The sequence below is a fragment of the Agelaius phoeniceus genome, chromosome 5 (assembly GCF_051311805.1).
Source record: "Agelaius phoeniceus isolate bAgePho1 chromosome 5, bAgePho1.hap1, whole genome shotgun sequence".
Classification (NCBI taxonomy): domain Eukaryota; kingdom Metazoa; phylum Chordata; class Aves; order Passeriformes; family Icteridae; genus Agelaius; species Agelaius phoeniceus.
Window position 1 is genome coordinate 60777204 of NC_135269.1, and position 24095 is coordinate 60801298.

At 39.7% G+C, this 24095-nt stretch overlaps 1 protein-coding gene across 2 annotated transcripts in view; it reads left to right on the top strand.

Annotated features, from left to right (window-relative positions):
- The window catches only part of RELN (reelin), a 284556-nt gene that overhangs the window by 139501 nt on the left and 120960 nt on the right, over positions 1 to 24095 (top strand). For both annotated transcript variants that reach the window (XM_077179117.1, XM_054631807.2), the window contains exons 9-10: positions 10650 to 10746; positions 13700 to 13940. In XM_077179117.1, the coding sequence (XP_077035232.1) occupies positions 10650 to 10746; positions 13700 to 13940 (338 nt within the window). The remainder of the gene's footprint in view (positions 1 to 10649; positions 10747 to 13699; positions 13941 to 24095) is intronic.

Here is a 24095-nt window from a genome sequence, read left to right on the forward strand (position 1 = left end):
GCATATCAGCCTTCAGAAAAAACGGTTTTCAGTGAGGTTTTAGCATCAGGCTTTAATCTGTGAGAGTGCTTTGTGATTTTGCCAGATGGACTCTGTTTGTCCTCTCAGGAAAATCCCAGTAGATATTATCCAGAAGATGGGTCATGTTGTGATTTGCTCACTGGTGTGGAACCACAAGCATTTGGACCTTACTTGTAGATTAAGAATGGCCCTTTTCTCCCTCTGCTTGTGGGATAGAATAGAGTAGGACCATTTCAGTTGGAAGGGACCAACAAAGTTCAGCCACCCAACTATTTTCAGGGCTGACCAAGAGTTATAGTTTGTTGTTAGCTTCTTTAACATCATCCAGTCACTTCTCTGCCATCTATTGCACCTTCCATTGTTCCAAATTATTTGACCAAGTTAATTGTTGATTAAGCATTTGACAAGTATTCCATAGAGGGTTCCACTTGTATCAAATTAATCTATTACAATCACTAACAATACCTGCCAGCAATTTATCAATGTTTCTTAATATCTTTCTAATGGAACCCTATAGTAAGGGTAAATGTGTATGTCTATTTGTTTTAATATGGTTAACATATTATTTAGAAATATTACTATTGGTATTCACCTATTCAGGACTTTTTGGTAATTCAGGGTGCAGAGATGTTGCTAGGGGTGATTTTCATTCTATAGTACCCACTTTTTCCCCATTTTCTATCTTCCTCCAAATGAAATAAAATGCCAAACTCTCTGCTTTTGCATACATAAATATTTCATTGGTAATCTTACAGTATAATCACTTAAACCAGTAACAGAAGTAATAATTTTTCCAATCTTGTTCAACACACTTTCTACTCTTGCAACTTTATTTTCTGGTTGAGTAATCACCCCTGTCTTCACTTCAAATTTCCTGAGCTTTTAAAACCCATCAGACCATTAGTTGTACTTAAATGCAGAGTAATTGTATTACCTGTGGTGCCTTTACATTTATACTGTCATGTTTTTTAAGTGGTGAGGTGGATGTGCAATGCACATTTCTATGTGGCTTAGTTTATTTACAGTCTGGTTTTAATGCTCTTGACTTCACAGTCCTCTGTGACTGTAATTCAGAAAACTATTTAAAATCTGCTATTGATTGCTTTTAATTAGTTTATGAGTAAGAGTCACTGATTTGGATGCAGATCTTTGACATAATGATTCCAAAAGGATTTTCATGTCATGTCCTGCTTCACCCTAAGACATCAGGTTAGTGAATCATTAGCAGCAGACTTTATTTCTCTCCCTGAATTGCCAAGGTCACTAGGATCTATGTGAAAGCTGTTTCACTCAGAAAAATCCATGGCCTAATGGTCTTGGTGCTGATTGTTGAAGACAAAGCATGGACAGTGTTCATCACCTTTACAAGGTAAAATGCAATTTTTTCAGGCTATTTATTCCACTTATCATTTGTAGCAGCAATTTGCCTTTGTTACCAGTGTCGTCTTTCAGAATTAAACTATAAAATTTATTTTATTATGTAGATAATGGAAATCTATTTTACCTTGATGTGTGCTCAATCTACAGATTATCATTATTACTGTTGTTATTATTATTATATCATCAGCATCATCATTAGAATTGTTGAATGTGCCCTTTGGATTAGTCCTTACCTGATAGGATTCTGTGCTTCAGAACTCACATTTACTTCTCTATTAACCTCAGCAAATAGAAGATCATGATGAACAAAAAATAATCTTACAAAAATAAATAGTGCAGCTGATTCATTGAGCTCCATGTATTTCTGTGGAGCAAACAGCAGTTTCTCACTGCTAGGGCTGTCCCCTAGAGCAGCATCTGGAGGCCTCTGCAGAGATGTGCATGGGATGATGATCCCTTCTGCTTCCCACCAGAAATACCCCAATTCCACTTTGGCTCAGCCATGAGATCAATGATGATTACATTTGGCCCCATGTGACAGTCTGGAGACATTTATCATTTATGTTCTTATCATGGTTTAGTTCAGATCTGGTGGCAGCTGTTATATTGACAGCAGTGTTTTTGTGCTGTTTATCCTCTGCTTGAATTCAGACCACTCGATAGAACATTTCCAAACATGTTTTGCTATGTAGGTCTCAGCTTTGGCTGAAAGGAACCACTGCTGATCATTTTCTCGTAATTTCCGTTTTTGTTTAGTCAGTTTTATAATTAGCAGAAGCTATTGGATGACTGACAAATGCTATAATAGCATTTTGTGGGACAGCCTCAGCATAACTGGATAGAGATTTCCTTCAGATTCACCAGGAAAATTCACTCACACATCTCTAGAGAAATACCACAGTGAAAAATAAATCCCTTCTGAATTTAGCATGGAGGAGCACTTGATTGTGTAAATTCATTACTCTTGTTAGCTGAACACCAAAAAACCTCATAGAGGAAGCTGTGGTCCCAAATGTTTTGGGCATGTTGAGCCACCTCCTTGCTTTAGTCACCTGCATGGAGGATTTCCCTCAGTCACACAAATTTCTTTCTCCAGTGCCTTCCAGGTTTCCTGTGCAGGCATGTCACATCCACACAGTTGTGTTCTTAGTGGTACCAGCAGGGAGGGGCAGTTCTGCTGGCCATAGATTCATTGTTACTAGAGTTAGATTCTGTCCCTTCTAAGCAACAAGAGCACAGCATTAAAAATATTTTAACCCTCAGGTTGTTTTGTCCTAATTTCTTTCCTATACATTTGGGAAAAGCTTGAGAATTTAATATAACTTAATACCGAAATTTGTGTCATTGACCATTCTGCATTTCTTCTGCTTGCTTCATTTCCCATTCCCTCCCAATAAAACAATGTGGGGGGTTTTTTAGGTTTTGTTTGTTTGTTTGTTTGGCTACCCAAATTGCCATTTGCTAATGTTTGACATGAAACCTACCAATTTCCCTTTTCTGGTGGAAAAGCTGTTTGTGTTGATGCATAGGTTATGCATTACATCTGATGTGAAAGAATAAGACAGGTAAGTAATATCATCAAGTACTCTTCACATAGCATGTGGAAATGCTAGGTGGTGTTTATTTATTTCACTGCGTTTTACAAGAGGGGCTGCCTAGGTAATATCTAGATTGAAACCAGGGTTTAAAGTTGATGCCGTATTTGAAAGACATTTTAATGGCCTTGGGGCAAAATGATTTGTGTTGTTTTGGCTAGCCCAAGGTTACATTGAAATATTGTCTTTATTACTTCTGTACCAGGGTTTCTCAGTCACTGTTGGGAATTAAAATGTGAGCGTTAAAGATTTACTGCATGGAGAAAAGCAGAAAAGATGAAGAGCCTCAGGATTCAGATCCAGGGCAGGTGGCTGTGCCACCACCTTGCAGCCAAACATGGCCATTATGGAATTGGTCACTGCAAATAATAAATGCTGGATTACAGACTGACTCATCTTAATCCTGCTCATATCACTGTACACGGATAACACTTTTGTGTGATTAAAAAGGTCCATTTTTGAATTAAATAACAAAGCATCTGTAGTTCCTGGGGTGGGGGTGGGGGGGACTGAGAAGCCCCCAGCTCAGCAAAACAATCCTGTCTGTTCCTCCAGTGGGTGAGGGACTGAAAAGGAAAAGCAGATAAAAATAGAAAGGCCCATCAGGAATTGCAAAAACCAATGTTTACCCAGCTAATTATTATCTACCTGCATAGGTAAAGGCAGGCATTTAAAGGCAGGTAATCAGTTTTATGGGGTTTCAGAAAAGAGAGACACCTCAGTGCTGAATTGGCTTGAGAAAAATTATTCCCCAGGTTTTCTTGGTGCCAGAGAATTTCACTAAAGCAGTCAAGGAAAGGACTTTCATATCTGTATATTCAAGGCAGCTCCTTTTACATAGCAGTTCTTGAGACTGCTGTGTGAAAGGACCAATGTGTGTTTTCTATTGCCTCTAGACTGGACTGGCTGTAGGAATCTAAATAAAACTTCATGTATTTTCCTGCAGTATTTTAATACCTTTACCAGCACCTTATGGTGCTCATTTTCTTGATTATAGACTTTCACAGCTGCCTGCTAAACACAGTTACACAAAGAATCTCTTTCTATTTACTGATATGTGTTAGTGTACTACTGAGCTACTTTCACATGGTATCATTTACATTTTGCCCAGCTTCATTGAGAGGTCACCCTCTCACTTAGGGGACCTCCACATTAAGTGATATTAACTGTTTAATGGCAATAATGTTGAAGGTCAGAATGTGGGTAGCCCAGTAGAAAATTCTTCCCTAACACAGGGGTTACTATTTTGTCAGACATCCGAGAGCATCTGCAAGTATTTTGGGAGCATTAATGATGCTGTTGTTTCAGTAGCTACAGTTCCTGGGTGTCCATTTCAGCCAGGTTTGAGCAAGTTTGCTCACTTTGCCTTCAGCAAGGTGTTTTGTTATGTGATGTTGGTGCACTTAAAAGCATGGTTAAATTTAGCATCATGTAATTATTTCTTTGGCAACAGGCTTATTACCCAAGCACATACCTGCTGGCTGTATCTCTGAAAGAGACACTATAAATAGCTGTACATCAGAATAAATTGGACACTGGCATGAGGGAAATACAGCTTTCTGTTTGGCTTATTTTTCTCTCCTTAATGTTCTCAGCACAAAAAGCAATATGAATTGTGATCTGAGCTTGTTCATTAAAAGAGAACAAATTTGTGCGAGCGCAGGAAGCACATCAGATCTCTGAATATAAATAGACTAAGAGGAAGTTGAACCAGATAAGTATTTCCTCAGACTTCTCATCTACAGGAAATTAGCTGCATTAATTCATGAAAAGTACATTTGCTGTTATTGGGAATCCTGGCAGGAGGTGGATGGGAAGGACCCATGGGTGATCACCTGCTCCATGCTCCAACCAGGATCACCTGGGGCAAGGACAGCCTGCTCAGAGCCCCATCCTCCTCGGGTTTAGCCTCAGATTACCTTTTAGGACTTCATTTAGGAAGTTATTCTGATTGATTTTATCAAGTGTATTTACTAATTATTCTTCTCCTTATCTTTTACAATTTTACAGTGGTGGCTTTTAGCCTGCTCATCAACCCTTTAGTTTTATTTAGATGTAAATAACTAGCCAACATTTCTGAAATTGAACAACAGCCTAAACCTGCTAGTGGAACAAAAATTAGCTGCTCTCAGAAACCTGCAGAAAATAAATAGCTGAGACTTTATATTAAAAAATTCATAATTCTCACTAATGCTAAAGTAGATCTGATTTTTATGAAAGGCAAACAGTTGTCTTCCTAGTGCCAGATATTTGTTTCAGATTGTTTATCAGAACACATACAAGAGTACAGACAGTCAAAATCCTTTTCCCACAAGGGAAAGAAAAGCAGCCAGCAATAAAAATATTTGTTTCCATGAACAGATAGACAATGATTACAAAATGCAATGCAGTTCTTACAGTTTTTAATTTGAATATTTTTACATTCAAAATGTCTCTTTGTACTCTGAATTCACTCTACAAATAAGGAAAAGCTGTTTAAAAAGTCTAAAGACCTAAAATGTCATAGTTAAAAATCACATTTGTAACTAAATTCAAAGTTGTGACTTCAAAGAAAATTAAAAATGCTCTTGTGACCTTCTCTTAAGAAAATTTTCAGAAACAGAATGGAATGAACAGTGCATTGCTTATTTTTGTACCAGTGCATCTTGTATATCCAGCACTAAATATTCTATATTTTAAAATGGTTAAAACCATCTTCTTCTTGATCAAAAGCCAATATAAACATACACCTAAAAATTATCAGAACCCATGGACCATTCATTATACCAAACTGTATGGTTCATTACTTTGGGAAAAAACTGGCAAGCCAGCCAGATTTGACTACTAGTCATTTATACTATCTAGTCTGGTTTAATTCAAGTGATATCACAAAATTATAATCCTTAGCAAACACTAATCATTATTCATCCCATTAACAAAATTAATAAATATAATCTTGTAGCATTAGATACAAGGATTCTTCCCAGTGCCCTTTTGTTTTTCAGACTGCATTCAGGTGTCTGAATGCAGTTGAACCCTTCTGAATTTGAACCCTTCTGCACAATATTTTTATGACTGTTTCTTGTGCAGTCCCCATTAGACTGATTCTCCTTAAAGCCAGCCTTAGAAATCTCATCTGCTTATCCATGGAAGCACTCACAGGAGCTATCAAGGAGTTGTCAAGAGGCAGAGGACATCACACTCTAAGGAGCAAAATATTTCTTCCCTTGCAGATGGCACCCAGTTTTATCTCAGCAAAACACCAGCTCTAATCAATGTTGTTAAGAAATCTTAGAGACCAACAGCTGTATGACTTGGGTTTCTGTAAATCTGACACAGTTGGAGGCAAAGCTGTAGTGAGAATTAATTTTGCCTGCCATTGTCAGCCTGGATACAAATAACTGAATATCTGGATACAAACAGCTGATATGTGGTGCCTTCACAACATCTCTCCTGAAACACTATGCTCTCAGTACTGCTACCTGCATGGCATTCAAAAAATAAGATAGCTAAAATATTCACCAGCACTTTAGATGGCAAAAATCACCTTAAGAAGACCTATAATTAAAAAATACAAAAACCCCATGACTGTTTCAGTTGGATATGCTGAGAGTGGTCAGTGCTTGTCAGGTCCTGGCTATGGGTTACCTTGTCCTGTGAAACAAGCAGCAAAACAATTGAGAATCAAACTTTTGTATCACTGTTCTATTCTTTCCTATTTAGCTAAGCAGAATTAACAAAGCAGTTATCAGGACAAGTTTAGCAATCCCATACTCTGCCAGTCAAAACCCTCTCCTATTAGCATCCGTGCCTGGACTCAACTTTAAGAAAATTTTGTTTTATTGAAATTTGGCTTGGGAAAAAATCCAAACATGTAAAGCATCAGCCAAGTAAATTAGTTCAAAATATTTCTGTGTATGGAAATGGCTGGGTTTTATAACAGAAGCTGCTCATAATTTTTGGTAACAGACAAAATTGCTGCTTGAGCTTTTAAATGTATCATTTAAAATTAAATCCATAAAGGTTTTCTCTACTCTAGCTTTTCTCTGAAAGTTTTGGAAGTCTGTGAACATCAGATTAAAGTCTATCAAAAGGAGTAAAATAACTCCAAAGGAAGAAAATACTTTGTTCCTGAAACACATGGACAATCTTGCCTTGTATATATGTAAAGAAAAAATTTGACTATTTATTGGAGGATGGTTCGGGGTGCCCCCTGTTCCCAATAGGTAATTACACATGCAAGCCCTTAATATTGAAAGTATAATCTTAACTCTTAGCCAGATTTATCTAGCAATAACCTCACCAAGGCATCAATCTTGCTGTGACATACTCATCTTAAGGAATAAACAGCATTTTTTCTCTAATGCAGTAGCTTACTAACACAGACTTGTTTACTGTAATCATCATGCAGGTTTTGCTACTCATTTTCAGGGCTAATTCAAATCCTGGGCTTTCCTGATTGAAAGTAAACCAAATTTAATCTCATTCAAAAGGTTTTATGTACAACTTTTCCTTCAGAGGACAGGAAGGTGTGAATATTTATGGCATGATATCCTGCTCCTGCTTCTGTGCTCAGAGCTGACAAACTGTTTATTACCATCTCTGGGAGCTGTGGGAAGGACACCTCCCTCCTGAGCTGAATTGGCCCCAATTCCTGTGATGTTATTACTTGAGCTGTGATCATGTTTTTGTTCAGAAAGTCAGAATACAGCTTTGCTGGTCGAGGTAGAGGCAAGCATCCAAAAAGCAGATTTCTATTCTAAATAATAATAATTATTTAATTAATAATCCTCATTTAGGATTACTGAAACAACAGTGATATGGACTAACAGCTATAGTACTAAGTAATAGTAATATTGAAAATAATATTGAAAATTATATTGAAAATTATATTGCAAGGCAGTGACTTGCAAGACCATCTCAGTAAACCCTGTCCTGTAGTGCAATTGCATTTTCACCCTCCTCCCTTTTCTCAGGGAGAAATTCCTAATGTAAGCTATGTATGTATTAAAAACTAATACAAACATATATAAACTATATATGTATTAGTTTTGTAAAAGATTCAAGTACCAGATCAATACTTTTTAATTTTTTTGTCAGTTTGAGTTTTGCATAATTAGATAGGTGCATGAAAAATAATCTCAACGTCTTATTATTTTGAGTCAAGAGCATACAAAAAGAGGGTTTAAACACTGATAAAAACACATTTGTCATCACAGCCAGTAATTGCTGCTTGAGGACTTTCCCAAACTATCTTTAATCTTCATACAATCCACCCTGATGGTTAAAATAATAATAAACCCCAGCATTTGTCTCTCCTTTTCTTATTGTCTCCACTGCTCTTTTTCCAGTATCAAAAGTGAAATACTGCCTACCTTGCAAAGCCATCTCTGAGTGGCCCCATTTCTTTTAAGCAATAGCTTTGGTCCTCATTGCATAGTTGAGGGTGTTCAGATCTAGCAGACAACATTTCTCATGTTGATTGTGCAGCAAATCTGGCCTTTTTCCCTTTTTAAGCAGCACATTTCAACTTCACTTTGTTAAGAGCACTGCACCAAAAGTTGATTGTAACACTAACTGGAATGGCACATGTTATAAAGTCTATATTGCTGGTTATTTTTACTGTTTATGTTATTTTAATTTCTGCTGACATAAAACTCAGTATGTTGCTCATGTTGCATTTTACCTCACAGCCTCTGACTGGCCAAAGACATCAAACTGGCTGTAGTTCCCTGATTTCTGAACTGGATTCCTCTAAAATAAAATGAAAAAATGTGATTAAGGGTTGGAACTCCTAAATTCCACAGAAGTAGGAAGTGGCAGCAGATGTTGCTCAGTAAAGTAGACCATCCCAGCAGATGGGCAAATATGAAACGCAAAGGCTTTTCCTGACATCATTTGGTTTTAATATGATAGAAATAAAATGCCTTGTCAGTAAAATATAACCAGACAGTTGCTTTGTAGTCATTTTGGATACATGGCTGGTAATTCAAAGTCCTGCTGCCTTTGCAATATTAATTATTCTGTGCCTCTTTACAGCAAGAATACGTGTCAGACCAGCTGAACATGCCACATGCAGCTGTAGTGGCTCGGAAGTATCTGTTACTCTATTTGCAATTTAACATTAGTGAAAGATACAGGAAAACAACTTGGTGGATAATTTCCAGGAATCTAGTTGATGTATCAGAGAAAATTTCAGACACAGGACTTCATCCCCTGTTTTGGAGTGGTTTCCATACCCCTGTAGAGGTTTGTGGTGTGTGTCTCAGAGTAGAAAAGCAGTTCTGTAGGGCTGGGAGCTGTGAATGTGAACTGCCTCAGGGGAGTTGGGGCTGCAAGCTTTGTGCTTAATGACATATGTTCCCATTAGAATGTGTAAGTTGTTCTCTTGTACAAGTGGTTAACACCTTTTTAATCAGGCCATTTATTTCTTTTACAAAAATAAGCACCCCGGGTTGGAAAATGATACTCTTTTATTGTCAGCAGTGTGTATATACATTTATACACATATTAAAATATGTATTTACGCAACTTTCAGTATGATTGAATGAATCTGAGACACACATTAACATAACATACTCCTTGTGGCACATATAATATGTATTTGCAGTGTGAGTAAAGCTGTGGTACTCACTCAGTAGTATCCTGATGCCATCAGAGATGCTGTTTAATTGAGAGCTGCTTCTCTTAAACATGGCAAGTACATGATGTCTGCTGCTTTCAATCTCACATGCTTATGACATAGTATCTTTGGAGCAAAGGCTAGAATGTGTCTGTTTCACTGAGCATCACATTTTCTGACATGGATGAATTACCTGCTGTCTGAGGAAAATAGCATTTTTAGTGTGTTTAATTACAGCTCAGGTTGTTTATCATGTTTTCTGGGACAAATTTCTCAATCTTGTGCTCCTCTTATTTTGGCTGCCCCATGTATTAATCGTTAAGCTCATCTTTTGTGACAACACCCAGAAGGCAGCCTTATATAAATCAAAAGTAAATATATTACCCTACCTTGCAGGGGTGCCATAAGGCTTAATTAGTTCATTTTTGTAAAGTGTTCTGAGATTCCCAGAATCAGCATCAAGTGTTTGTTATTAATTATAGGATCTAGGGAGTATATTGGATGATTTCTTAATTTAATTTCCTTCAGGCAACCTTAAAATAACTAATTTTGTAACATCTTTGTTCGTTTAAATTCCTAAATCACATTTGCTCTGGGCTCAAGTAATTCTGTATATATTTTCCTCTCACTGTATTTTTATTTCTAGACTTTATTTATACAGTAATATGAAAAAGAGTCTTTTACCATTTTCCCTGTGAATTCTGCTATGTGAATTATTCTCTATTAAGAAGGTTTTGTTTAAACATTAGCTGGTGGGTTTTTTCCTGCAGTTGGGGGTGTTAAGTAATTTACTCGGCTTCCCCTGGGAAATTTGCAGAGATTACATGGCACTGCTGTGATTTATCATTTCTACTTTATTTCTGACTCATAAAGCATGCATTATTTTGTGTTTACTTTCAGCAACAGATCACAGGAAATTTCATCATCAATCAAAGCACTTTAAAATGGGGAAAAGTGATAAGGTGACAAAGGCACAGTCAGCAACTGTGGTTATTGGAGAATCATTTCTGCTCCATTGTGTGGTAACACTTCTCACTTTATTGCTTCCCCAGGATCGGGCTCGTGTCGCTTCAGTTACTCAGATCCCAGCATCATGGTGTCCTACAGCAAGAACAGTTCTGCAGATTGGACTCAGCTGGAGAAAATTAGGTTTGTTACAGCTTTTTAATAATTTTCATGTTTTCCAGCTGAGCAGGTGGTGTTTAAACATGGCTCTTTCAAAACTTGTTTTATTTGTTAACTTTTCAGTTCTTCCTTGTTCATACAAAAGATGAGGGGTCAAATTCCTGGCTAATTGCAGAACTGCCACCAGGTTTGGTAAATCACAAATTCATCCATTGAATATGTGGGAAGTGAGGAAGAGAATCACTTCACACTTAAAATGCAACTCCAGTAACCTGCAGGATCAAGTGCCTGAAAAAACAAAACTTTGATGACTTTTTGCATTTTAGCACTATTTCTAATGTCAGCAAGGGCCATATTTTGTAATATTTCAAGTTTCTACTTTGGTAGATTAAAGTGTTCAATAAAAACATTTTATAGTTTGATATGAATACTTGGCTTTTAACACTCTTGTGATAACAAGAATATGACCAACAGTGCCTTGCTTTTAAACCAACTGGCATACATGAAAATGCAAAGGATTATGAATGGAAAATTTAAATCTTTTCATCACAATATCCACACCTTTAAAGAGAGCCAGTGTCAAAGATGGATTTTTCTAAGAGAGCATAATTTATTAAGTAATAGTAGGAAAGGCATTTTGTGCAACAGCATAAAAACATAATTATGCAACAGGGGAAGAAAAAGCTTTTATTTCTATGTAATGTACTCATAGCATCTCAGTGTGCCTTCCTGCATCACCTCAGTGTCAGTGCTGTACAAGTGACTTGCTTGAGCCTATTTTCAGTCCATTGAGGCAAATTGCAGAGCAAAAGGGTCCTTAATTTCTGATGAAGAAGCACAACTCTAACTGGAAGGTTGTGTATTCAGTATCTCATCTTCCAACTCCTTGTGTGAGTGGAACTACAATTTCATTGAAAAACACATAAATTTTAGCAAAACAATTGGTGCTAACTCTTGCTCAGAGAAATATAAAGCTAGAGTAATTCATTGCAGGCACTGAAATTGCCTCAGACTAACCACAGAATGCATTCCATTTTTCTCACATTGATGCAAAATTACACACCTAGTCCATAACATCAGCTCAGTTGCTCTCATAGCTCTGCAAGCCAGCAAACTTGAGAGATGTGAGGATGCAAACACAAGCCCTTGAGACCAAATTTTTTTTGAAGTTAATGTGCATGCAGTTTGACCTCTCTTTCCTCAAGTTTGATGCCGGAGCCAGCAGTAGAAAATAGGTCAATAGAGCAATGTCGTGCGAAGGGGAGAGGATGAATTATGGAAGGATGCTCGTTGCTCCTGTGCTCCCTATGAATTGCAGGGTTATTTGAAAGTGCCTCAGCAGATTTCACATGCAGCTCCAGGGAACAGTGGGAGAACAGGGAGCATGTGGGACGGGAGGGCATCTGTGAAGGGGAGGTGTTGTATTTTGTGGGTGGGATGTCAGCTCTGGGCTCCTGGGAGGGAGGGCAGAGATCTCTGGGGAAGGCAGTGCTGTGTGTGGGCTCTGGGAGCAAGGACAGCGCCCCAGAGCAGCACTGCACTGCAGGGTGACAGACACAATGTTCAGCAAGGGCAGGGAGATCTGTGGGGCATGGTCTGGGTGTGAATATGGAACAAATGCAGTTGTATTTCAGCATTTTGCTTTGCTTTCTAAAGAGAAGTTCCTCTATTTTCTGCTATAAAAGGAAGATATTGGTGCCCTTTTTCCCTAAAGGCTCTGGATTGTCTCTGACAAGCATCACTACCAAGGCAAATAGAACGTTTGACATCTTGCAAACCTCATTTTTGTAACTCCTTGCAGCCTGAGGTTTGAATACAGCTGATTCACATGCTGGGTGGTTGTTGAGGTTTAGCCCCACCCAGCAGCCAAGCCCCACTCAGACTCTCTCTCACTCCCCCACCAGCAGGACTGGAAAAAGAACTGGAGTGGCAAAAAATAGAGAATTCATGGGTTGAGACAGAGACACTTTAATAGGGAAAGCAAAAGTTATGCAGACAAGCAAGGAATCAGTTCACTGCTTCCCATGGGCAGGCAGGAGCTCAGCCAACTCCAGGAGAGCAGGGCCCCATCACATGTGATGGTGAGCAGGGAGACAAACAGCATCACTCCAAAAATCCCCCCTTCCTCATTCTTCCCCCACTTTATATACTGAGCAGGGTGTCACATGGTCTGAAATTTCCCTTTGGTGAGTTGAGGTCGCCTCCTCCCAGCCTCCCACGCATCCCCAGCTTCTTCTGGGTGAACCTCAATCCTTTCCCAGCTCTCAGAGGAGCTCAAGGCCCTAATCATTGCCTAATAGTAATGCTCCAGGTCTGACTCTCCACCCCTCATTCTGTATTTTCAGCAACAAGAGAGAGGACAAATTGATTGTTTCCTCTGTATTGTTCTTGAAGAAGAACAAGGAAAGAAGGACAACCTGGCCCTCCCCATGCACAGAATTATCCTGATAGCAGGGGTGTGGGATTGGAAGGACATGTTTGTCAGAGAAAATTCCTAGCTTTTCTCTCCAACCATTCTGCTCCATCCAAATCTTAAGAGACTGAGACATCAAAAGTCAGCAGATTCTTTTGATGAAGCAAAAAACCAAATTTTGTGAGACCAGTTTTTCTAATGAGCTTCCTTAACATTTCCTTTTGGCCGTACCTGCAAAATAGGTGACAATCCCCAGTCACCATTCTGTGACCAGCACCGAGCATGGACATGGTCCTGCTCTCCAAACACCTGCACTGATCTGTGGTTTATTGCCTTAGCTTGCACTCTCCCTGAAGCCAGGCTGCCTGTTTGGGCTGGATGTGCCCTGCCTGGCACAATGGGACTCTGCCTCAGGGCAGGTACTTTCTGATCTCCTTAGAAGCTTTATCAGCACACCAGGGACGTTAGCACAACTGTGTCACACCGAGAAAACGTGTTAATTGAGGGAAAAGTCTTCCTGACTATGGCTTAAAATTGGTCTAATTCTCTATCCTTGTTTTTCAGTGCCCCTTCCAATATCAGCACAATCATCCACATCTTGTACCTTCCTGAAGATGCTAAAGGGGAGAATGTCCATTTTCAGTGGAAACAGGATTATGTTCTTGCTGGTGATGTGTATGAAGCCTGTTGGGCATTGGACAATGTTCTGATCATCAATGCTGCTCACAGAAAAGTTGTGTTAGAAGACAATCTGGATCCTGTGGATACTGGCAACTGGCTTTTCTTTCCTGGGGCCACAGTTAAGGTTAGTCTGATTTTCCATGGCTTAACGTTATTATTACTCTTGTAAGTAGAAGACAGTAACACCTAACCAAACTGTGATCATAAGGGTGTTCAGGCAACTCCATCTGCTTCTAGCATTGGGCTCTTTTTAGCTTTGTTTTTACCCTTTCTCTATCCCATTCGGGCTCTCTAAAACAATGCAAATTTTCTGCCATGATCAAAACCAAATGGCATTTATACTGTCATGTCAAAGATCATGAAACAGAAAAGGGAAAACAGCTTCCTTTTAGCAAAACAGTGCAGTGGTTTTGAAACAAATTCAAGTCTTTCTGTTGGATATTTTAAATACCTGCTTTTTAACTTGGTCTTGTTCAGCTACAACTACTCACTTCACAAATCATCCCAAAAAAGCAAGGTTTCCCACTTTTTCTGTCTGTGAATATCCCATCTTCATTGCAGCACACATTTGGGTAATGGCTGCTCCTTAAGATTCTCTTTTTCAGTATTATCCTGTTTTGCTCTGGGAGATACAGCAAGACCAAGATCTGTTCTACCTCGAGAAAAACTCTAAGGAGCCCAAAAAGATTCCTGTGCACAGAGTACCTTCACATGCAGATTTGTTCAATATTTGGAGAACAATTGGATTCTTGCTGTCTATGTTTCAAAGCAGCCAGAAGTTCAACAGCTGATGACTTTCTGGTTTCATCCTATTTTCATTCACAAAAGCAGTTTTGATGTCAGGGTTCATTTATGATGCTGTTAATGGTTTTGGCAATTGCACAGGAAACAGATGTTGAATACTGAGGGCAGTAAGAGTTTGGTTTTGGCCTCATCCTTTTCCCACAGAACCTAATACAAATGGCTTCAAATTAACAGTTTAAGACATAAATATTCCCACTAATCTACTAACCATAGTGCCATCTTATTAACTATTTTTTTTTACTTCAGCAGAGTCATTTAAACTGCATTGGCAAAGTTTTTACACGAGATTTTAGAATCAAATAATGTCCTGCATATTTAATGAATATTATGTGATTGGTTAACACTTGTTGTTTTGTCAGTCTTATCTCTGGATTTTGAAATCCAGCCCACATATGTGAAGGTGTGAAAGAAAAGCAAGGGTTAATGTACCACAGGCACTGTTACTTTTCTCAGTTGTCCAAGCCTAAACACTGCTTGCTCTTTCTGAAACATGTAAGAACAACGTCTAAATTTTAACAAATAACTATCTTTTTTTGTTGTTGCTGTTCATGATTTTTTTTTCTGGGTTGGTTGGTTGGTTGGTTGGTTGGTTGTGGAGGTTATTTTGAGGTTTGTTTAGTTAAACCCAGCTAGTTTGTGCCAATACACAGCTAGGCATTTACGAAAGACAAAGGACCTAGACCTGGAGATCACTGAGAGTTTCTAGACAGAAATCCCATCAAGGTCAAGCCTTTTATGTGACATGAGTGAGGTTTCACCAACCTGCCATTCCTCCAAGCTCATCTTCTGTTTCAGGTACAAATGAAATGTGCAAATGCCTGTTTCCAGCTGACCTCTGACTGTGTGTAGCCACTTACACCAGGCTGGGGCTATGTGTGTGTAGGCACACTGGATTAAGGCTATGTGTGAGGCAGGCCTTTAATTCTTCATGGGACCCTGCAGTGTGTCTGTATTGTCACCAGAGCACTTCACTCTTTTCATTTTTAGCTCTTGCTGCAGCCTTCCTCAGATTTTCAGGAACAATCTTGCCAAATATAATTTGAACAGATTTTTTCAATGTGAATTTCATGTTATGTCAAAAGTAAGACTATAAATTGGGTCAAGATTTACATCAGATCAGCATAAAACCTGTCGTGGCATTCTAACACCAAGAACAAATTTTTTTACTTTTTTTTTTTCTTTTCATATTTGGAATATTATATACATTTTACAAAATCTTTTGTTATTTTCTTTAAAACACTTCTTATCTCAGTTCATCATAAACATAATATTTTATATAACTAGAAAGGTAAGAATCCTTGTAGATTGTGCTAATGTCATTAAGTATGGCATAGAGGAAGGCTATAGGAGATTTCTCTTTCATAGCCAAAGTCACTGGCATACAGAATAATATGCCAGTGAGAAGCCCTAACAGTGTTACAGGGGTAGCTTCCATCACAGATAATTCTAGTTCCCTTTTTTCTACAAGTCTTTTTGCTTCCCAAACAACAGGAACTTGCTAAATAGTCCTGGTCTTTGTTCACAAAGGCTGTACAGCAATTTAAATTTTTTCTATACATTTTTACTAAGGGATCAGCAAAGTGTGGTCTCATAGCTGCCTGCAGCTTCCCCACGAGGGGAGCAGAGGGGCAGGCACCTAGGGATAAGGTGTGAGGGAATGACATGAAGCTGTGTCAGGGGAGATGTTAGCTGGCTGTGAGGAGAAGGTTCTTCCCCCAGAGGGTGGCTGGGCTCTGAACAGGCTCCCCAGGGCAGGGGTCACAGCCCCAGCCTGACAGAGCTCAAGTGTTTGAACAATACTCTCAGGTATGTGGTGAATCCTTGGGATGTCCTGGGCAGGCCAAGAGTTGGACTCTGATAATCTCAGTGAGCACCTTACAAATCAGGATATTCTGGCATTCTATGAAGTTTCATTGCTGCCTCCTGTCACCTTTTCTAACTCTCACCTATGTGCCTAAAGTTCCCATATTCACTATCACAATGCTGAACTTCATTCCAATCTCACAAGACCTTTTCTCTGATACCCAAGCCTGTTTGTGCCATACAAGTTTCAATTAATATCCTTCCATCCTCTCTCAATTAATATTTTAGAAAAACTAGCCTTAAAAATATTTATTGAGGATCTAACATGTAAGGTTAGGCCATTAGACCCTCTCTGTCCTTGACAGCAAATGGCACAGCAGAGTGTGCATCCCCCTAGGCAGATGCTCTCCTCACAGAGGAGTAGTGTCATCCTTGCTGCCTGCTGAGTCCCTGGCACTCATCTTTGAGGGTACATCCCTTGAAGATAACACCATTGGAGTGGACAGTGAGACTATTACTGGGAAATTTGCAGCAATGTGTTCACTCACTCCAGTTTGGTGGGTTTGGATGCTGTGCTCTCAATAAACACTGTGGGAACTTTCTTGTGCCCAGCTTGGGAAGCAGTTCCTCCTCCTCTCCCAGTCTGCCTGAGCTTGGCCCAGGGATTTCCTTGCATTTCCTGTTGCCCTCAGGAGCAGTTGCTACTCCTTTGAAAGCACATGGCTGGTTGCAGACACAGCTGGACCTGGCTACTGCAACAGGATGCAAGCTGAGAGATAATCCATTGAGCCTGTGTGTCTTGGTTCCAAAGAAGACAGCAAAAGGCAAGAGAGAGGCTGTTAGCAAGGCCAAGCAACCCTTAGGAGATTAATTGGATCCACTGGAACGTGTTTATCTGTGTCGGGCTGTGTGGAAGGGTGTTGAACAGGATAAATTCCTGACTGGGCTTCAATATTTCCAGTGACAGCTCTGAGCATGAGCATGGCCTCACAACTGAGCATGGTCAGGATGATGCTCTGGTGGTTGAGGTTGCTGAAATGCATGGAAGAATGCTGTACTTCTGTCAATAATGCTCCTTGGAGCTCTACTCCTATGGAACAGAAAACCAATTTCAGCTTTCATTGAGGACTTCATAAATATTGTATATTTGACCAGAAATTGCTGAGCTTTGAGGTACAACATTTGGAAGTTCTTTTGTTTTCTCTGATTGTCCTAGTTCAAAATTGGTTGTTCAAACTCTAAAATTAATTTTGAGAAGGCAGACAAACCTCAGTAGCCTTAGACTTTATATTTCTGCAGTGCTTTGATTGCACAAAAAATAACATTGAGACCAAACCACCTGTCTCTGTAATTTTTCCACATTGGGAAAGAGCAGAATGGATCATTGCAGACACCAGAGGGACAATGTATCTGGTTGTGGTGTGTTAACCCAGTGACACTTATCATCCTTGAGAAGAGTCAAGTTACAGAATTGCTGACTCACAGTATTTGCAGCCACTCTTCGTTTGGGGGCTGGAGGTTTCCATTCAGCTGGACAGCTTGGTTTGTTTGGTCTGCAGGGATTGGGGATTACACCTGAGGCTGATGGTTGGTGCTGAGCTCTGTGTGTGCAGCCTGGCTTGGGATGGGGCAATGGGGGCAGGCGTGTGCCAGCCTCACTGAGCAGGTTGGGTTTAGGACTAGGGAATGCTAACTGATCCATGTTAATTACTACTGTGGGCATGACCAATTAACCCTGAAAATATTCCAATCCCAGTATCCCGATTCAGTGAGCCCTTTAAATAACAGATCATCACCATTCAGCTCATTTTCATTTCCCAGATAGACACGCCAGTGTAGCAAAAGGGAAAGTTGCATAAGAAAAGAGTCACTCACACTCAGAAAATATGCTGAAAATACGTGTAAAGCACTGTGACCTTTTAGCACACCCTGAGCAGAGCAGGGCTGTGCACACCCCAGATCTGCATGTCCTTCCTGAACTTGCATTGTTGTGTGCTGCTGAGCAGAGAAGACATGCACAAAGCCCTGGGAATTTGGCAAAAAGAAAGGCTGATTTAGCTATTTGATCCTCCCTCATTCCAGAGTAGATTTACAAATGTCTAAATACTCTGTTAATTAATGGAATAGCTTTGGATAGTCTTCTTCTTAAACATCCTGATCCATATATATATCTTTTGGGTTTGTTTGTGCTAAAATAAACAAGATTTTTTTTTCCTTTTGCTTTTTAAATTCTTGCTCTAAAATGTGTTCAGGTACCCATTTTCTGAATCAGTTTGAATGTATTTGTTTGATGGAGGAGAGCTGATATTCTATATATGCCAGTGTGAAAATGTCAGACTGAAATTACTATGACCTTATATTGGTAAAAATTACAAAGAGATAAATTCTTCTGACAAGATTCCTTGGTTTTTTGAATAAGATATATCAAGGCAGTATTTGTTCTGTGGGCCAAACCCAGCCTTCTAGCCAGCTGCTTTGCCTCGCAGGAGCCCTTATCCACCACATCTTCCTGGGAAGAGATGGGCAGACGTCCTGCTGCACCTCATCTGAGACACATTCCTGCTTCTCTGTGGGTGGGAGGAGGAGTGTGGGAGGGGAGGAGACTTAAAGAGAGCAGTGCAGGGTGCACAAAACCTGTCTACCAGCTGCCTTTAGATTGTGGCCATTCTGAGCTGTGCCCATGAGGAGGCATTTGTGTCCTAGCCCATGGGTGGAATTGAGTTTGCCTTTTCTTTTTTTGTTTTTTTTTTTTTTTTCTAATAAGCAGACTTGTAATTAAAATAATAATACTTAGATACGATGCCTAGGAGTTCATTAGAGCTGACAGGTGGTTGGCTGTAGTGCTGTGAATCATTTGGGCAGCTGAGAATTGATGTTGGGCAGCAAGGCTGAACCCACACCTTTCTCCATGCCAGTTCCCCGTGGCTTGGAAGTGTTGGGAGGGATGGCAGGGAGCCAGCATCAGCTCTGAGCTGGTGTCCAGGCACAGGGGGTCTTTCCTGCCTCCTAGAAGGAAAGAATTTGATCTTCACAGGTCACTGTGTGATGCACATCAATAAAAATAACATGAATTGACCCATTAGATGCCAAAGGGTAGAAACCAGTTTGCTTGATTCTTTCTCACTCTGATTTTACAGTGGTGTAAATGCACACCATTGCTTTCAGAAGAGCAGATAGTGCCCAGGGCAGAGTGCTCCAAACATCAGTAGTTCTCAGAGCATGGAGAAATAGTTCAGATCATCCAGTTAAATGACTCATTAAGGAAACCAGTCATCACTGGAGCGATTGGTGTTGTACAAACACCATGAAATGTCCTAGAAAACTAAAAACCACACAAATCATATGAATCACTCATAAACAGGCAAAGTGTTTGGAGCATTAGCCTTTGAATAACAGTGTATAATCGGAAATGATGAGTGCAAACACACTTTATAAAATGGTTCTTGCTACGTCAGAGGACAAGTTTCATCCCATTGTTTTGGAAAGGGAAGGTGCACTATAACCCTCTGTGCTCCTGGCCTGCTTGTGCAGCCAAGGTTTTGTTCCGTAGCCTACATTAAATGATGTAAAAATGTAGCACATGGGAAAGACTAAAGCTCTGTTTTTCTCATGGGAAGGTATTCTAATCACATTGTGTTCTTTACTTTGGTTAAAGAAGGAATTTCAGGCCAGGAGCATTAGCAGCCGAATCCACAGAATTTAGAATTTGAAGTTGTCCCTAAATTCTGTAACCATACCTTTGCTGACTGACACATTGCATACAAAGTATGATTTTATCAGGACTTAATCTATCCTTGTACCTGTTATCATATCAAAATTTTAAAATTTCTAAAACCTGCATGACTCATTTCCAGATAGACACAATATCTAATTTACAGCTCCATTGACAATGCTGCTTCAATTAATTTTCTTCATCTTTCTTCTTGTTCCTCTGCTTCTCATATCTAATCTGTTTGCATTGCCTAGATTTTAATTAAAAAAACCTCTCCTCTCTAAGGAGCAATCTGAAGTGGCAAAAATAATCACTTAAAATATTGCAGTCATTAAAAAATTGGCTGCGGTCAAAGCCACGCATTTTCAATTTGCCGACAAATGATATTTTCGTTTCTTTTTAAAGTGCATTTTGTATTTGAACAGCATAAGCCAGCCAGCCTGGCTATCAGAGATGCTCCTCCAGCTGGGTGGGCTGCGTGACAACTCCTTAATGGGGGAAATTGATGGCCCTCTGCTTGTGTAGAGGTGAAGGCATACTGGGCAGATTTCTTTCCATCTGCCATCAGCCCTTTGCAAGCTGGCACTGCCCAAATGCCCAACACATTCATTCCAATGCAAGAAATGTCGCCAAAAAATAAATTGTGAGGCTACAGCTGTCTGAAAGAATCATCAGGGCCATTAGGCCCAGGGGAGATAATATGAAGAAGAGCATCGGTGTTCGTCACTGATAAAAAGCTAATTAAATGATGGTAAAGATGACTGTGAATGCTTTAAAGGCATAGAGGTGAACAACATTTTCATGGGAGTGCAGGAATGAACCTCAGGAAGATGATATGCAAGACCTCAGCCAAAAATCTGTTACACCGAGGAATTTCACACTAGTGTTTCCTGTTGATGCTTTGCCGAATGGCACAGTTGTATCATTTAGTTGCCCTCTGTTCCACTCTCCAAGTAAAGAAATCCCATACTGTAAAGCCAAGAGGTGTTTATTGATTCACAAGTTTGACTTGAACAACAGGGACAGAAGCTGGCTAGGATGAACTTCAGTGCTTCTGTTTACATTCCTAATATTTGTCTTTTGAGTTTCTAAAAATCTTCAGGCTGTGTCCTTGGCTACGACTGTGGCAGAGGCTGATCTGGTTGAGGCTTGTGCTGGTTCCCATTTCAGGGTGGACTGGAGATCTCCAGATCCTCCTGGGCCAAGAGGTCACACTGAGGGTAGCTGATGTCACCTTAGGTGGTGGTTGCATGCAAGTCTTTAGAAATATGGAGATTGTTCAGACATGTTACATGATGTAGAGTTTCAGATCTCACCTGGGGCCCTTATTTAGTTATGAAATCTTAAAGAGATCCAGTTGTAAAGGGTCTGCTTCACCAAATCTGACTTTCCTGCCTTTGCTGACCAATGGTTTTGAGCAGTCATAATTTAAACAATTCTGCATCTCATATGATCAAGAGGCTTTCCTAAAAGAACCTAAAATCTAAGAGGTGTAGTGTAGGATAAAGAGCTTGGCAGGCTCTTGACCACAGTTTGATTTTAAAACCATGCATTGGGCTCTCTCCCATTAACTAATGTCTTCATAATTTGTTGTAGAAATCTCATATGAATTAGTAAGACTTGCTGGGTCTTATAGACAATTTGGTTAAGAACTGTACTGATAAACTGAAAATATTCACAGACAACACCAATTTTAGAGTGAAAATGTATTTTTTGTAGTTGTGATACCAATATAGCATCAAAGAGTCCTGATCAAGGAATGTACCATTGCTGCCTCTCCAGACACAAACCCAAAAGATAGCCTGTGTCCCAGAACATTGCCATCCATTTATAAAACAGGGAATAAGCTGGGGATGGGAATGGGTGGGAGTAAAAGGGAATACTGCAGGAGGGGAGAATGCTCATCCTGGTCATCTGTGCACTCTTCAGTGGAATCATTGGTAAGGTTTGCTGACGAGAGCACTAAGCAAGTGTCTGAGGGAAATCATGTGGGCATTTGACAAGAGCAGTGGGGAGGATGGGCAAGGACCTGCAAGTTTGGTTGTCTCACCAGCACATGTAGTGACAATCATTGACAGCCAAGGAAAAGTGGCCCACAACATGGGGCATGTGGGAAATGGTGGAGGCAGGTGAGGATGAGCCATGCAGGGCCTTGAAAATGGGGAAAAAGCAGTGATACCATAACTATCCAGTAGAAAAACTTCAGAAACACAGCAAATTCAGAGTGAAGATTAGATTGCAAGTAAATCCAAGAGTGTTGAGATTCAGGAATACATCCAGCCAATTTTCATTTTGCCCTATTCTTGCAGAGCAATAGCTTAACAATTACAGCTAGTGAATAAGGTAGTGCCAGAGTAAATTAAAATATTTGTTGGTTTTTTGGGTTTTGTTCTCTTGGGATCACCACAGTCCCTGAACAGAACCTGGCTTCTTTCCATTTGGCAACAGGCAGGGCTTGTTTATTTAGGAATACAACAGTTTACTTATGTCAGGCTGATAGTCCCATTCCAGTTGCAAACAATGGGCAACAGCAACTGTTGTGAAGAGGCTTCATTCAAGTGCCTGTGTCTTATGTTCTATTATGTAGGTGATCTGGGAGTAAACTTTGCTAAATTATGTTTATCAGATTTCTCAAAGAACTTATTCTCTAAATTAACTTTTCTTTACAAATTAGTTGAATGTTTCAGTGTTGTAATTTGCACAAGGACACACTAAATGTTCCACGTGCATTTAATCCCCTTTAAACAAAATTGAATGGTGCTTTAGTTCTGGCCCTACAGTTGATGCTTCCATGGTAACAAGGGCAAATATCCTACAAGTGGCTTTCATTTGGCCCTTTAGGTTACAAATTTTTCACGGCAAGTTAATTTCCTCTTACTTTATAGATTATTTATATGTAAATTAAAATTAAACAGAGAACAAATTTAATCTGGAATTCATAAAAGAGCAATTATGTAATCCAGAGGATCTCTAGTTTAGGGAGAGCTTAATCCAGATAGTTTAAAAACTCATTATGTGTACATTCCACTTTTTTTACCTTTTGGGAATAACAAAATAAACACTTCAGTCCTTAATACTGGAAGTATGCAGACTTCCACCACAAGTGTAAAGTCTTTAATTTGGGAAAGAGATAACACAATATGTAAATTGTACTTAAGGGGTTTTTTTTCTAAAGACTTGAATTCAAATCTTGGGTTGAACCCAAGAGAAAATGAGTCTGATGGTTTCAATTCTGTCTTTAATCTGTTCAAGCCCTCTGCACACCCACAAAATAATCCAACATATTCAGCAGCCTCCTGGATGCTGAACAAGACTGACAAGGTAGCTGGGGCAATGCTGCTGAGGACCATCTCCTGCAGAGCTTCCTCTGCTCCTGGAAAATTTAGCTGAGTGCTCTTTGATGTTTTTCTTCCCTCAGCAGCCCATCAGGTAAAAAAAAGAGCAGTAAAAGCAGTGACAGATAGTGACTGCCTGGAAAGCCAAAAAAAAAAAACCTGAGGGTGAGGTTATACAGGCAGGTGGGAGAGAGTAAGATCATGAGTGGAGGAGCCCTGGCCCTTGCTTGGCAGCTCAGCTCATGGAGCTCATCCACATCTGCTTCTCCCACGGGCAGGTGTGTCCCAGGTCCTGCATGGTGGCACTGGGGCAAAACTGTACAAGAAAATGGTGGCACTCCCTCAGAACTTCTGTAAAATCCATACCTGGGTTTAGAGCACGCTTCTCTTTCTCACTCTTTTTTAAGGTCATGAGCTCCTATTACATGTTTCACAGGTATTTAGAATAACAGGGGAGTTAAACCCCAGACTGAACTTCTCTTCTGTGTAGCTGCTTCACAGGAGCCAAAGCTGACAGGAGCAGATTGTGATTTGAGCCATACGTTGTGTGGTTCGTTAACACATAAAATATGCATAAAATACATATTCATAGATACTATGGAGCTGTGTATAAATGCAGAAATAT